The sequence below is a fragment of the Eriocheir sinensis genome, chromosome 12, assembly GCF_024679095.1.
Source record: "Eriocheir sinensis breed Jianghai 21 chromosome 12, ASM2467909v1, whole genome shotgun sequence".
In the NCBI taxonomy this organism is placed as follows: Eukaryota; Metazoa; Arthropoda; class Malacostraca; order Decapoda; family Varunidae; genus Eriocheir; species Eriocheir sinensis.
In genome coordinates, this window is record NC_066520.1 from 7,382,323 (window position 1) to 7,395,618 (window position 13,296).

A 13,296-nucleotide genomic window follows, 5' to 3' on the forward strand; every position below is an offset into this window, starting at 1 on the left:
AGAAGGGAGGCTGGGTAGATTTGTCCGGTACGTGTGACACCAGCTTTATAAACATCAAAACCGTATTTTCAAGCAACGGACCACCCTTCCCCCCTTTTAATCCGTTAAATCGAGGGCCGAGTGTATTATATTCTCACTGGCGTAAAATACATGAATTTCAGTCCACCTTGACCCGAATACGAGGAAAAAATTACAGATACAAACACGTTTATAAGACTTTGGTGTTCAAGCGAATTAACGTTGTGATGTTATTCTGCAAGGTGTCATGTTTATTCACAGCGTAAAATATGTTCTATACAGTGAAACGTATGAGTGAGAATTATGTTTTTTTTTTTTTTTTTTTTTTTTTTTTACAACAAAGGAGACAGCTCAACGGCACAAAAAAAAGAAAACAATAATAAAAAAAAAAGCCCGCTGCTCGCTGCTCATAAAAATTAATCAAAAGAGGTGGCCGAAAGAGAGGTCAACTTCGGGAGGAGAGGTGCCCCGACACCCTCCTTTTTGAAAGAGTCTAAGTCGCAGGCAGGAGGAAACACAGATGAAGGAAGATTGTTCCAGAGTTTACCAGCGTGAGGGATGAAAGAGTGAAGATGCTGGCTAACTCTTGCATAAGGGGTTTGGACAGTATAGGGATGAGCATGAATAGAAAGTCGTGTGCAGCGAGGCCGCGGGAGTGGGGGAGGCATGCAGTTAGCAAGTTCAGAAGAGCAGTCAGCGTGGAAATATTGATAGAAGATAGAAAGAGAGGCAACATCACGATGGAAGTTAGGAGGTAGAAGACTATCAGTAGGAGGAGGAGAGCTGATGAGACGAAGAGCCTTAGACTCCACTCAGTCCAGAAGAGCTGTGTGAGTGGAGCCCCCCCACACATGAGATGCATGCTCCATACGAGGGCGGACAAGGCCCCTGTATATGGATAGCAACTGCGCGGGGGAGTAGAACTGGCGGAGACGATACAGAACGCCCAACCTCGAGGAAGCTGATTTAGCGAGAGAGGAGATATGAAGTTTCCAGTTGAGATTTTGAGTTAAGGATAGACCGAGGATGTTTAGTGTTGAAGACGGTGACAGCCGAGTGTTGTCGAAGAATAGGGGAAAGGTGTTTGGAAGATTGTGTCGAGTTGATAGGTGGAGAAATTGAGTGTTTGAGGCATTGAGTGTGGAAATATCGATAGAAGATAGAAAGAGAGGCAACATCGCGACGGAATTTAAGAGGTAGAAGACTATCAGTAGGAAGAGGAGAGTTGATGAGACAAAGAGCCTTAGACTCCACTCTGTCCAGAAGAATAAGAAGTACATTTTGCTTATTTATTATAAGTGGAAGTAGAAGAACAGCAAAATATTCAATTGCTCAAGCTATACACTTTTTACATAGAGGAAGTGGCAACACCGTGTTCCAACAATGTCGTCAGCTGAACCTTGGACTCAACTGTTTTCTCATCCATATTTCGTACATGACATAAGTACTACATTGATAATCATCTCCTGTGCTGGGCAGGAAGGTTCATTAGTCATTTATATTCATTTTTCATTGTTTTCTGTATGTAAAACTATGGTTATTCTCTATAAAATGTATTTTTTGTTAATATTTTTGGGTGTCTGGAACGGATTAATTGGATTTACATTATTTCTTATGGGAAATATTGCTTCAGTTTTCGTACATTCAGTTTTTGTCGGACTTTTTTGAACGGATTAATCACAAAAAACGAGGTTCCTCTATATTTATATTATTATACTAACGTTTATTTTTTTCTATCATTACTATTTGTTAGTAAAATTACTTTTATTCTGTATAAAACATGTAAAATGATTTTTGTTAATATTTTGGAGGATATGGGATGCATTAGTGGGATTCACATTAATTTACATAGGGAAATTTTTAATTTATGAGTTTTTTTATTTGCGAGCAAAATTCCAAAATGAATTAAACTTGTAAACCGAGGAATGACTGTACATACACACATAAGCGTTAGCTCCATTGCCGCTGATATTACAAAGGCAATCCCACACCCACTACTACGTAGACTACTGGTAAGGTTGCACAAAGTTGCGTGGCTAACAGGTCAAAGAGCGTCCGGGAGGACATACATACTTATAGTTACAAGATACATTTCTGAGTGATTAGTACCTGTGAAAACATGTTTGGAACTTTGGGAACGTACCCCAAGTATCTGAGATTTCCGCTTATCCGGCACCTCCAATTCTCCGAGGTTGCCGATTACTAGGGGTTTTACTGTACATACAAGTAAATTAAAGATCCAGGGCCCAGATTCGTAAACAATACCAACCAACCCTTCAGTATCTCTCACATTTATCAGACCACTACCAAACCTCTGGTATCCCTCAAACTCTGTATTTACCAACATTCTGGTAACAGGTCAGTAACAGTTACCCTAGCAACGAGTTGTTGTGCTCGATAGCCAATCACATGCAATATTTTATACTGTATCTTCAGCTTTCACGTGACTTTGGTGTACAAAAACAGACAACAGAATCAAAACATGTGTATTGTAAAGCAGTAAACACTGCTCTAGAAATCATAAGCAGTGCAGTCCCTCAATAAGATGTATTTTGTTACTCTAGCTTACCTAAGAGCTATATATTTGCATTAAAGTATGAAAATCTATGATTACAGATATTTTTATTTATTTTGTTTACAGCAAAGGAAAACCCACTAATTAGTGCTCCAACATAAAAGAGTAAAGAGGAGTGGTCGGAGAGGTCAATTTCAGGAGAGATGTCCTGATACTCTTCTCTTGAAAGAGGTCAAGTTGTAGGCAGGAGGAAATACAGATGAAGGAAGATTATTCCAGAGTTTACCGGCATGAGGAATAAAAGAGTGAAGATGTTGGTTAACTCTTGCATAAAGGATTTGGACAGTATAGGGATGAGCTTGAGTAGAAAGTCGAGTGCAGCGGGGCCATGGGAGGGGAGGAGGCATGCAGTTAGCAAGTTCAGAAGAGCAGTCAGCATGAAAATATTGATTAAAGATAAAAAGAGAGGCAACATGGTGGCAGAATTTAAGATGTAGGAGACTGTCAGTAAGAGGAAAGGAGTTGTTGAGACGAAGAGCCTTAGACTCTACTCTGTCCAAGAGAGCTGTGGACATACTTCATACGAGGGCGGACAAGGCCCTTGTATACGGATAGCAACTGTGCCGGGGAGAACTGGAGGAGACAATACAGAACGCCCAACCTCGAGGAAGCTGATTTAGTGAGAGAAGAGATGTGAAGTTTCCAGTTAAGATTTTGAGTTAAGGATAGACCAAGGATGTTTAGTGTAGAAGAAGGTGACAGCTGAGTGTTGTCGAAGAAAAGGGGTTAGGTGTTTTTTTCGGTAGATTGTGTCAAGTTGATAGGTGGAGAAATTGAGTTTTTGAGGCGTTGAAGGACACAAGGTTCCTTTTGCCTCATTCGGAAATAATAGCAAGGTCAGAGCATTCTGCAGCCTCCAGTCTGGAGTCTTGTAATTCCTGTTGAGAGAAGCTTCTGTTGAAAGTTGAAAAATGCAAAGTAGAGTCATCGACATATGAGTGGATAGGACAGTTTGTTGTAGAAAGATCATTGATGAATATCAGAGAGTGGGAAAGAGGACAGAGCCCTGCAGAACACCACTGTTGATAGGTTTAGGGGAAGAACAGTGACCATCTGCCACAACAGAGATAGAACGGCTGGAAAGGAAACTGGAGATGAAGGTACAGAGAGAAGGATACAATCCGTATGAGGGCAGTTTAGAAAGCAAAGAGTTGTGCCAGACTCTATCGAAACCTTTCGATATGTCTAACACAACCGAGAAAGCTTCACCGGAACGGCTAAGAGAGTCAGTTAAGAAAGCAAGATCACCAGTAGAACGCCCCTTGTGGAACCCATACTGGCAATCAGATAGAATGTTAAAAGTGGATAAATGCTTTGTTTGAGGGTTTGGAGCGATCACCCTTCTTAGGCACAAACTGTATGTAGGTGTACTTCCAGCAGGAAGGAAAGGTAGATGTTGACAGGCAGAGACAAAAAAGTGTGACCAGGCAGGGTGTTGTTTATATTCTTATGTTCTATATGGAGTTACTCAAATGCTGACAACTCCTGCAGTGATCAATGATCAAAGGGATAGCATTAATGAAGAGAAGGCAGCCAAACTTCACCAGGAATAAGCTCCTTACCCTTCCCGGGGGGTCCAAGAGAGGTGGCATATTATAACTGGGCCTATAACATTACAGATCAAAATCATGGTCATTCCTGTCAAAAAAGATCACCTATGACTCATGCTGATAGCTGACAGCTATAAATGTCCCACTGCTGTGCTGTTAAATCTTAGATAGGTACTCAGTAGTCTTTATACAGCAGTAAATCATGTTTGTCAATTCCATTCACTACTAAGCTTATCAGTCATTTATTTGTCTAAATCTATGGTACAAGTATAAGTAGAAAATGAAAAAGGAGGATACCTCAATGCCACTGCAGCTACTCATACACTGCACCACTCACTTTGCCTTTTCATGTCTCTCTCCACTTATTTCCATCATTATTATACATTTTCATACTCCTACAACTATGAAGATAATCATAATGCATTGTCATGTTCAGAAATGACCGTTACAAGCAGTTAGATGGCAGAATAATTCTGAGGTGGCAGTGTTAACCCAGCTTACCAGACCTCTGGTAACTCACATACAGGTGCTTGGAGCTGTGGTATATTCTGGTCTTACCAGAGGTCTGATAAGTGCTTGCTGAATACAGATTTATGGAGTGGGTGGAGTTACCAGAAAACTTACCAACGGTTTGATGGTTTGATGAATCCAGCCACAGATCTTTGACTTTGCATAGGTATTGACAGCCCTATATACTCATGCTGAGTGAGTCCATAACACCATGTGCAAAGCAAATCCACTTCTTGATGTGATCTACAGTTGTTCTCCACTACACTACCAGGGCATGTGAAATTTTCCATGACCTCAATATCCTTGCCATATGCATGAACAGACAATAGTGTCTCATCTAGTAAGCCACCAAATACTTATCATACCTTGGTTGTAGCGCAAAACACCTGAAGTGTCAAAAGCTTTGCCTCCTATTGCAGTGCCCTGATAGCCATCACCAAATTCTCTAATGTCTCAGCAAAGATTAATGGATTAGACAAAACAATGCAAGAGGGCCAAGTTTTGCCAACATATGGCACACAATGACTTTGGTTCACAACTCTGCCTGATACCCAGTCACTGTATGTGTTGAAAACAGGGGGCAAGGACACACACCCCTGCCTAACTGCTATGTTCACATGAAAGAAATTGATGTAACAAACACTAGTTTCCTTTATATCCTACAACCTAGACCCAGCCCCTCTTACTTCTTCAAGAGAGAGTGGGGTTTTGTCAATGAGTGGATCAGCATTGACAATACGTAGTAACCCAGTGGTTAGGAGCCACCCATTTGGAGGGTCTGTCATATGCAGCTGTTCAGAGTACTTAGTTCAACAAGCCCTCTGCCGAGAGAACACCGTTTGTTGTTCAGATAGCCCTCACCTGAGCGGGGGACTCAGGATGTGGATGTGAGCTCAATAGACACTAAACAGGCATGAGGTCATATGCATTGAACTGACCCTTGATGTCCAAGGCAAGACTCTTGACATACCTCTACTTGTCTATCCTCAGGAGAGCTCTAGTCCAATGTGACAAAATCAATACTGATTCCCAGCAAACATGGCAGAACAACCCTTTTCAATAATCTCCAGATTCTCCCCAAGGCAAAAACACTCATTGTTCTTGGAAGTTCTCAACATTAGAACTCCTTCCACATGTGTTAATTTGTGATAAATGCGGAGTCCCAAAAGTGGATAAACTTATAAAATACAGTGAGTATTTCTGAATCAACACTGGTCGATTGTTACTAATGCTCTTGTATCTTGCCTGTTAACGTCTTCTCAGACCCACACTTCAAGTCAATCAGTCAATACAGTTTACCAGAGACAAGTTACTATTTTAGTGCTATGTTTATGTGGGGTTCTGCTAGTTAGAAAAAATGACAAGAGGCAGAACATGTAGGTAGGTGGGTAGGCGCTCTTTGATCTTGAACAGAGTGTAATTCTGGATATTTTTTTACATTATCAATCTCAAAATGACATGCTTCCAAGGGGTTCTGTTGTGTGCTGATTCAATTTCTACTCTTAACCCTTTCATGCACCACAATGCAATTCGCGGCAAAACGGAATTGTCTACATGAGCTTTTGACTCGAATCGTGTCAAAAAAAAAAATATATATATATATATATATATATATATATATATATATATATATATATATATATATATATATATATATATATATATATATATAAAGTATCTTTCAGAATTGTGTCAAATTGTTTTACATCAAAGATCCAAGCTAAACCTATAAAATAAACTAATTGTCAACTCTCGTGCCGCTGGATGTGAAGTGATAATTGCCCGTGGTTTAGTTGCCTCTCAGCAAGCAACCTGTGAGTGTGACTGTCGTCCCTTTAACCCTTAAGCTGCGGTACTCAACTATAGTCACAAGGAGTGATTGCGCAAGGTTGCGAAAGTCGACTATAGTCACCATCAGTATAAAAATGTTTATCATTTAAATTACTGATCCGTTTTCATCCAAAAGAACACACAGAAAACCACAGGCGGCATAGGGAACAGTAAACAAATCATGCTACAGCTGATTGACGCCAATATGTGTGATGAAATTCGTTTGTTATAGCTTCCTTGTATTTCTGCTCATAACAGAGGTAATTTTAGCATTTATATTATTGCAATTGTGTCATAAACAATGTCTGATTGTATTATAAGCATATGAGGCGTCACGTGCAATATTGAGGTAAGCGCAAACCACCTGGGTTTGGAGTTACAATCATATACTACTATTTTGACCCTTCCTCTTTTATCCGAGCAAGTCGTTTACCCAAAATCAACACTGGAAGTAGGGTAAAAAGTCTCAGGAAAAACATATCTCGCTCAAATGTAGGGTCCGCGCGAGGTAGGGTGGGCATGCTGGCGTGGAGTAATGGTGTAAGTCCCCAGCGAGCTCTGGGAGGAAGTGACACAGTTGCCATGTCTAGCTGATCTAATTAATTTTTCGTACAATTTCTAACTTTGTTTGATATTCAATAGCTGACTTAATGTAGTTTTGTTTGTTGTATTTTGTATAATTGACTAGTAACAATTTTTAACTAGTTCTTCCTGAGTGAACATGACTATCTACATTAATTAGAACAATTTGCATTATCTTCTGACTTCCGACTGCTCTAAATCCCAGTAAATCCCAATACCAGTAAAAAAAAAAAAAAAAAAAAGATTCTTTTTTTCAAAACCCAGGGTTTTTGTTTTTTCTTTTTTGTTTTTTTCTTTTTGTGCTTCGTACATAACTCGGGCAGTTTTGTCTTTACATAAGCTTCATATTGGTATCAAAATGATGATTCTAGCTTTAAAACCAACAAAAAAATTGCAATTTGAAGTTGCAAAAACTTCAACTGCGATTTCTGAGGTTTTTAAAAACACGCGCTTACCCCAATATTGCACGCGGCGCCTCATATATGATGTAAACAAATGAAGATGTATTAGTGTGACCTTGAATAAAGACTTAGGGTTTTTAACTGGGCATTTAACTCTATGATTAGGGCCATTTTATCAAAAATTATGTGTGCACACACAGATACTTATGTATAATGCATGTAAATATGTCTAATTCTCTTTCTTTCACTTTCCTTCTCTCTCATTTTACAAAACCAAGGCTAGACTTAGTCTCATATATTATTTACGTATCCTAGGCTAGACTAGGCTGATTATAACTGCTGTCTCTTTCTTGTATGCATGTTCCCTGCACTAGACTAGGATGATGGTAACTATTGTCTATTTCATATATGTACAATGTCCTTTTTAATAACACATACAAGTGTTATAATACTAGTACCATATATATTTTTTCAAGATTACCATGGAGCAAGCAAGGAAGAGGACTAAATTTCTGAAGACAGATGAGCATTAGACAGTGAAAATGATGAAGAAATGTTTGAGGAAAAAACTGATTACTGGCTGGATGAGTCTGAGGATGACTTAAATGATAATAGTGTGGAGTTAGAAGAGGAAGATACTGATGCTCCCTCCACCAGGTTTCCTTCATGTAAGGAGCATGTAAACATGATTTGGTTACTTCAGAGAACCCCACTGAATTACAGAATATGATATTTTTCACAGATAATCATCGAGTGGAAGGCATTGAAAATCTCACACCCTATCAATGTTTTATAAAACTGTTTCCTGAAGAAATTTTTTAGCTATATTTTTCTATATTTGATACATTGTTGCAACTTTTATTTCTGATGGTTTGAATTTTATAGGATATAATTTCAGTGTAATTTTTTCATATAATAAATGCTATGTTGTAAGAAATTTGTTTGATTTTCTGTCTTTCCTCCAAGGAAATTTTACAAAAATGGTGCCTACTTTATATCAATAATAATAATAATAATAATAATAAAAAAAAAAAAGGGTTTTGCACCGAGTTAAGTGTAACAATATGGCAGCAACACCAATTTACAAGCCTTTTCTGTAGTCTAAGGGCCGCTTTCACAGTCGTTTTGTTTTTGATCGTTACCAATGGCGACGATCGCCGCTTTAGTATTTCCACATAAAACTGGCCGATGGGGTAGTGGCAGCTGCGGGGTTAGCCTAGACCCGCACCTTGGCACACACTCTCAACACCTCTCACTTCTTCTGCAGCCGCCACTACCCCATAGGCCAGTTTCACATGGAAAACTATAGCGTCGATCGGCGCCATTGGTAACGATCAAAACAAACAAAACGACTGTGAAAGCAGCCCTAAGTCCCCAAAACAGTGAAGTGAATGAAGTATTTTACATTTTAGCAAAGATGTATTTCATCTTTTTTTTTGCCAGTTTTGTAACAATTTTGGACTTTTTTCATAACTTCACACATTTTTTAAGGAAAATAAATGCCATACAGTCATCCCTCATTTATCGCGGGGGTTAGGTTCCAGAACCTCCCGCGAAGTAGCGATCTTATATTTATTTTATTATTTATATATTCTATATATTATATTTTATATATATTATTTATATAAGCACGCATATCTCTGTGAATCTCGCCTCAGCCCGTGTAAACAAGGTCACCCAACCACTAGTTTCTTGAGAGATTCAAAGTTGGCTACATTTCACAGGAAACTCATCGAAATTTTAGTCAGAAACTCAGTCACCAACATGTCGGTTACTCATGTGGTCGGTAAGTTGTGGTCACAAGAAGAAGAAGAGCATATCAGCTGTTTGGTTCAGTAGCTCTTCACGTGTTTATTCCAGTACCGCAAAGAGTTCACAAAACTAGATAAGCTTGTAGTAATCATGTTGAGCAAGTTTAGGACTTGAATCTTGTTCAAGTGTAGTCATTGACTCATCCTGTCTGGGTCCTCACTGCCAAGTTCTCGAGCATTTAACGGTACCAAGCTGTAACAAACTCTCCCTTTGTCTCCAAGCTAACCACTCACAAACCAACAAATGCAACGGTTGCTGAGCCAATCAGCGCCCAGGATACAGAACACAGTGCTCTGGTTGGTCGCCTCCCATCCATCAGCCAATCGTGTGCTGTGTACGATCACACGTGGGCAAACTAGCTCAAGCGGAAGCAGCCGTAGCTGCGTTTTCCATACATGCGAGTCTTTGTCTATTCATCTGTTGTACGCTACGTATTTTATTTCAATTTAATATTCTTTTAATATGTTCGTATTAATATTTTCTTAATTTTTTTTATTGTTTACAATTTTTTTGAATAGAAAATACTTCTTTTACTGCAAAATAAGTAAATTAATAAATATATTAAAATACCTCTATTCCGCAAAATCCCGCGATATAGCGAAAAATCCGCGATACGAACCTAAATATTTACAATTTAAAAATCCGCGATACAGCGAGACTGCGATAAGTGAACCGCAATATGGCGAGGGATTACTGTATATGAAAAAAGATAAGGTCTTTTCTCGATGTACAAGTCATATGAAGCCTTTTTTTTATTTTTTTTATTTTTTTTTTTTTTTAAGGGTATTTGACGCAACCTTGAAACACCCTCAAAAATGCCCTACCGCAGCCAAAGGGTTAAATTGTTTTTTTCAGAGTCGGTAAACTTTGCTATTTATTTGCATTTCTTGATATTTTTCTTTCTTTCATAAGGCAGAATAATCCCTTCCAAAACCAACGATATATAATAATGCCAGGAAAAAGAATACTCGTGGGTGAAATCAATAAAATTTTTGCCGCACAGTCAGGCCATTTCGCGAGGCCCCCAAGGGAGCCCTAGACAGATGTCGCATTGGAAAAAGAAATTTATTAACCCTTTCCTTGCTAAGTGCTCGCAACGAGACTATCCCCTCAGGCGTGCTCGGGCACCCCAGCGGGGGGAGTGGGATCTCTTTTAACCGCTGTATCTCAAAAAACTATTCATCACAGCTACGAAACAAAAACACCATTGGAAAGAGAAGACCAAGATCTATAAGATTCGATTATGTAACCCTCTCCTGCGAATGTACAGGCATGTTCATTCCCCCCCCCCTGCTGCGAGTGCGACTGGCGCTCACAGCGAGCTTTTAGCACCACCAGCAAGTGACGCTAGTGCTCGCTCTTTTAACCCTTAGAGTACGTGTGGTGATATATTTCTCTGGATGCTATGCACGGGGAAAACTTAGGGATTTAAAAGGTGGAAATGGTGTCTTTCTTCTTTGCAATAATTGTATATTCATCTAGTATATATGGTGGTGTAATAAAGCTTCTCTCCTAATAATAAAAAAAATTATGACAGCCGAAAATATTGCGCATTTTCTCATGGCTGTGACGCGTTGCGTGGAAGCACCCCACTCTCTCTCTCTCTCTCTCTCTCTCTCTCCCTATCTACTTGCCCCTCCATCCTCTGTTAATGTCACTACCATAGCAGTCATCAGAGTCACTGTCACTTTGATTCGCCTGCGCTCTACTTCCGCCCGGAGCAGAGGAACTGCTTGATGCATCACGAGACATGACAGACTTATTCCGAACAAAAGTGGAAAATGATTTGTAGCCTTCGGTAGGCTGCGCGCTGGAGACGAATGAGTGTGTACGGATGCCAGATGCCTCCACCATTCTTCTGAGTCAAGAACTGGCGGTATATTTGAAACGTAGGGAGCGTAGAGTGTGATGATTATATATATGATCCCCGTACGGTTGGGGCGTGTGGTAGCGCACTTGTATATACAATCGTCATAATCAAAGGGTTAACCTCTGTATCTCAAAAACTATTCATCACAGCTAAAAAACAAAAACACCATTGGAAAGAGGGGGCCAAGATCTATAAGATTCGGTTATGTAAGCCTCTCCTGCGAAGGTACAGGTACATTCAGGGGGTGTTGCCTGTAAAGACGTACATTTATACGTGCACGACGGTCAGCCTTAAGGCAACTACTGAGTAGATCTCTCGATGGGATAGCAGGGCAGTATTACCAACTGCAAAATTTACAACTATTTGGTCAAAATATCAGTCAGGTGAAAGGTGAAGTTATGCAAAAATGCTGCTATATTGGTCAACAACCTCCACCAGTTACTCGTCTGTAGATTTTCCGTGCTTTTCCGCGCTAGGCTGATATGATTTTCCACCAAATTTCGTGGAAAACCCACTGAATTGGCAATGCTGTGGGGTGAGAAATAGTGTTGGAACATTCTCATACGTGGGAAATTTGAGTGCGATCGGAGCTCACAGCGAGCGTTTAGCACCACCGGCAAGTTACGGTAGTGCTCACTGCGAGCGTTTAGCAACGAAAGGGTTAAACTTTTGGTGCTTGAAAGGGTTAAATTTCCATAAACTTTTCTCCTATTAGTTATTCTATTTATTTATTTATTTATTATTATTATTATCATTATTTTTATTATTACTATTAAAATAATCCACTGGCTAGGTTATTTTATCTTTCAAAAGTATGGTCATTATTTTCATTATTATTATTATTATTATCATTATTATTATTATTATTATTATTATTATTATTACTATCATAATTATCATTGACTATTATACTCATTTTCAATGATGAATTAACCTCTTCAGTCCTATAAAAACACTCTAATTGCTAAATTATGACAATTTAAATTCAAACAAAATTTTGCAAATTTAAAAGTCCAGTTTAGTTTGTATGTTTTGTGCAGCCAATCAGCTATAAACTGATTTCTGTGGCTGGAGTGAAACTAAATGGAAACTTGTTATATATAAAAATAAAAAAAGCATTTTTCACACCACTTTTCTACTTAATGACTAGTCACTAAAGGTTACAGTACAAAAAAGAGACACTTAAATCATCAAGACCTGAATGAAAATCAGCCTCTGATCTCTCAGCAGAGTTTCACTATTCTCTACATTACCATGCCATTCGCCTATAAAAATGTTTACACATCTCATTACTATTAAGACAACATCATACATATATGCATGCTCTATTCATCATAGTATGTATCAAGCTAAGCACATGCAACTATCAAGATTTGGTACTTACAAAATCGTCAAATGCAGTCATCTGGTTAAGGCCATGGTGGTTATGACTCATCTGGTTATTATGGTGAGGGCGATTTTGTTGGCGCATGCTACGTATTCCAGCCTCGACCTCCTCCAAACTCTGCCCCTTTCCATCCATCACTGTAATTAGTGGTAATAACTATGTGAATAAATATAATCACCTTTACCCAATCACAACCACATTTGAAGGCCAGGGTAGGAGTGGGGAGAAACTCTTAAAACATCACAGAAAATAAAATTCATGAAGAATAAATGATGCGTAGTTAGTCACATAATTAAACATCAAAAGTATGCAATACCTGTCCTATCTATGTGACAGCCAGCATGGCTGCATAGTCTTATTTAGGGAGAAAAGTAGGGAAAACTTCAGGTTTTAACCATTCCTTTGAGCACAAAGTGGCTGCTTCCTGTGTGTGTGTATATATATATATATATATATATATATATATATATATATATATATATATATATATATATATATATATATATATATATATATATATATATCAACCAATCAATGGGGGCATACGCCAGAGGGAGCATTGCCTTGCACACCGTATGATGCCAAGTCCGGGGGACCTTCCGGGAGAGTCTCCATGCAGGCCCCCTTCCAATCCAGAGTACCTCCCGGCTGGATCTATCGACTTGCTCAAGCCACAAACTCCATGGGGGTCCCCTTGGCCTACTCCACTCAGGATTGTCTCTACCAGAGGCAACCCGATGAGCAGGATCAGCTTCTGGGTA

At 39.1% G+C, this 13,296-nt stretch overlaps 1 protein-coding gene across 9 annotated transcripts in view; it reads right to left on the reverse strand.

The window, feature by feature from the left end:
* The window catches only part of LOC126997345 (eukaryotic translation initiation factor 4E transporter-like), a 92,282-nt gene that overhangs the window by 55,284 nt on the left and 23,702 nt on the right, over positions 1 to 13,296 (reverse strand). For all 9 annotated transcript variants that reach the window (XM_050858400.1, XM_050858401.1, XM_050858398.1 and 6 more), the window contains one exon: positions 12,533 to 12,672. In XM_050858400.1, the coding sequence (XP_050714357.1) occupies positions 12,533 to 12,672 (140 nt within the window). The remainder of the gene's footprint in view (positions 1 to 12,532; positions 12,673 to 13,296) is intronic.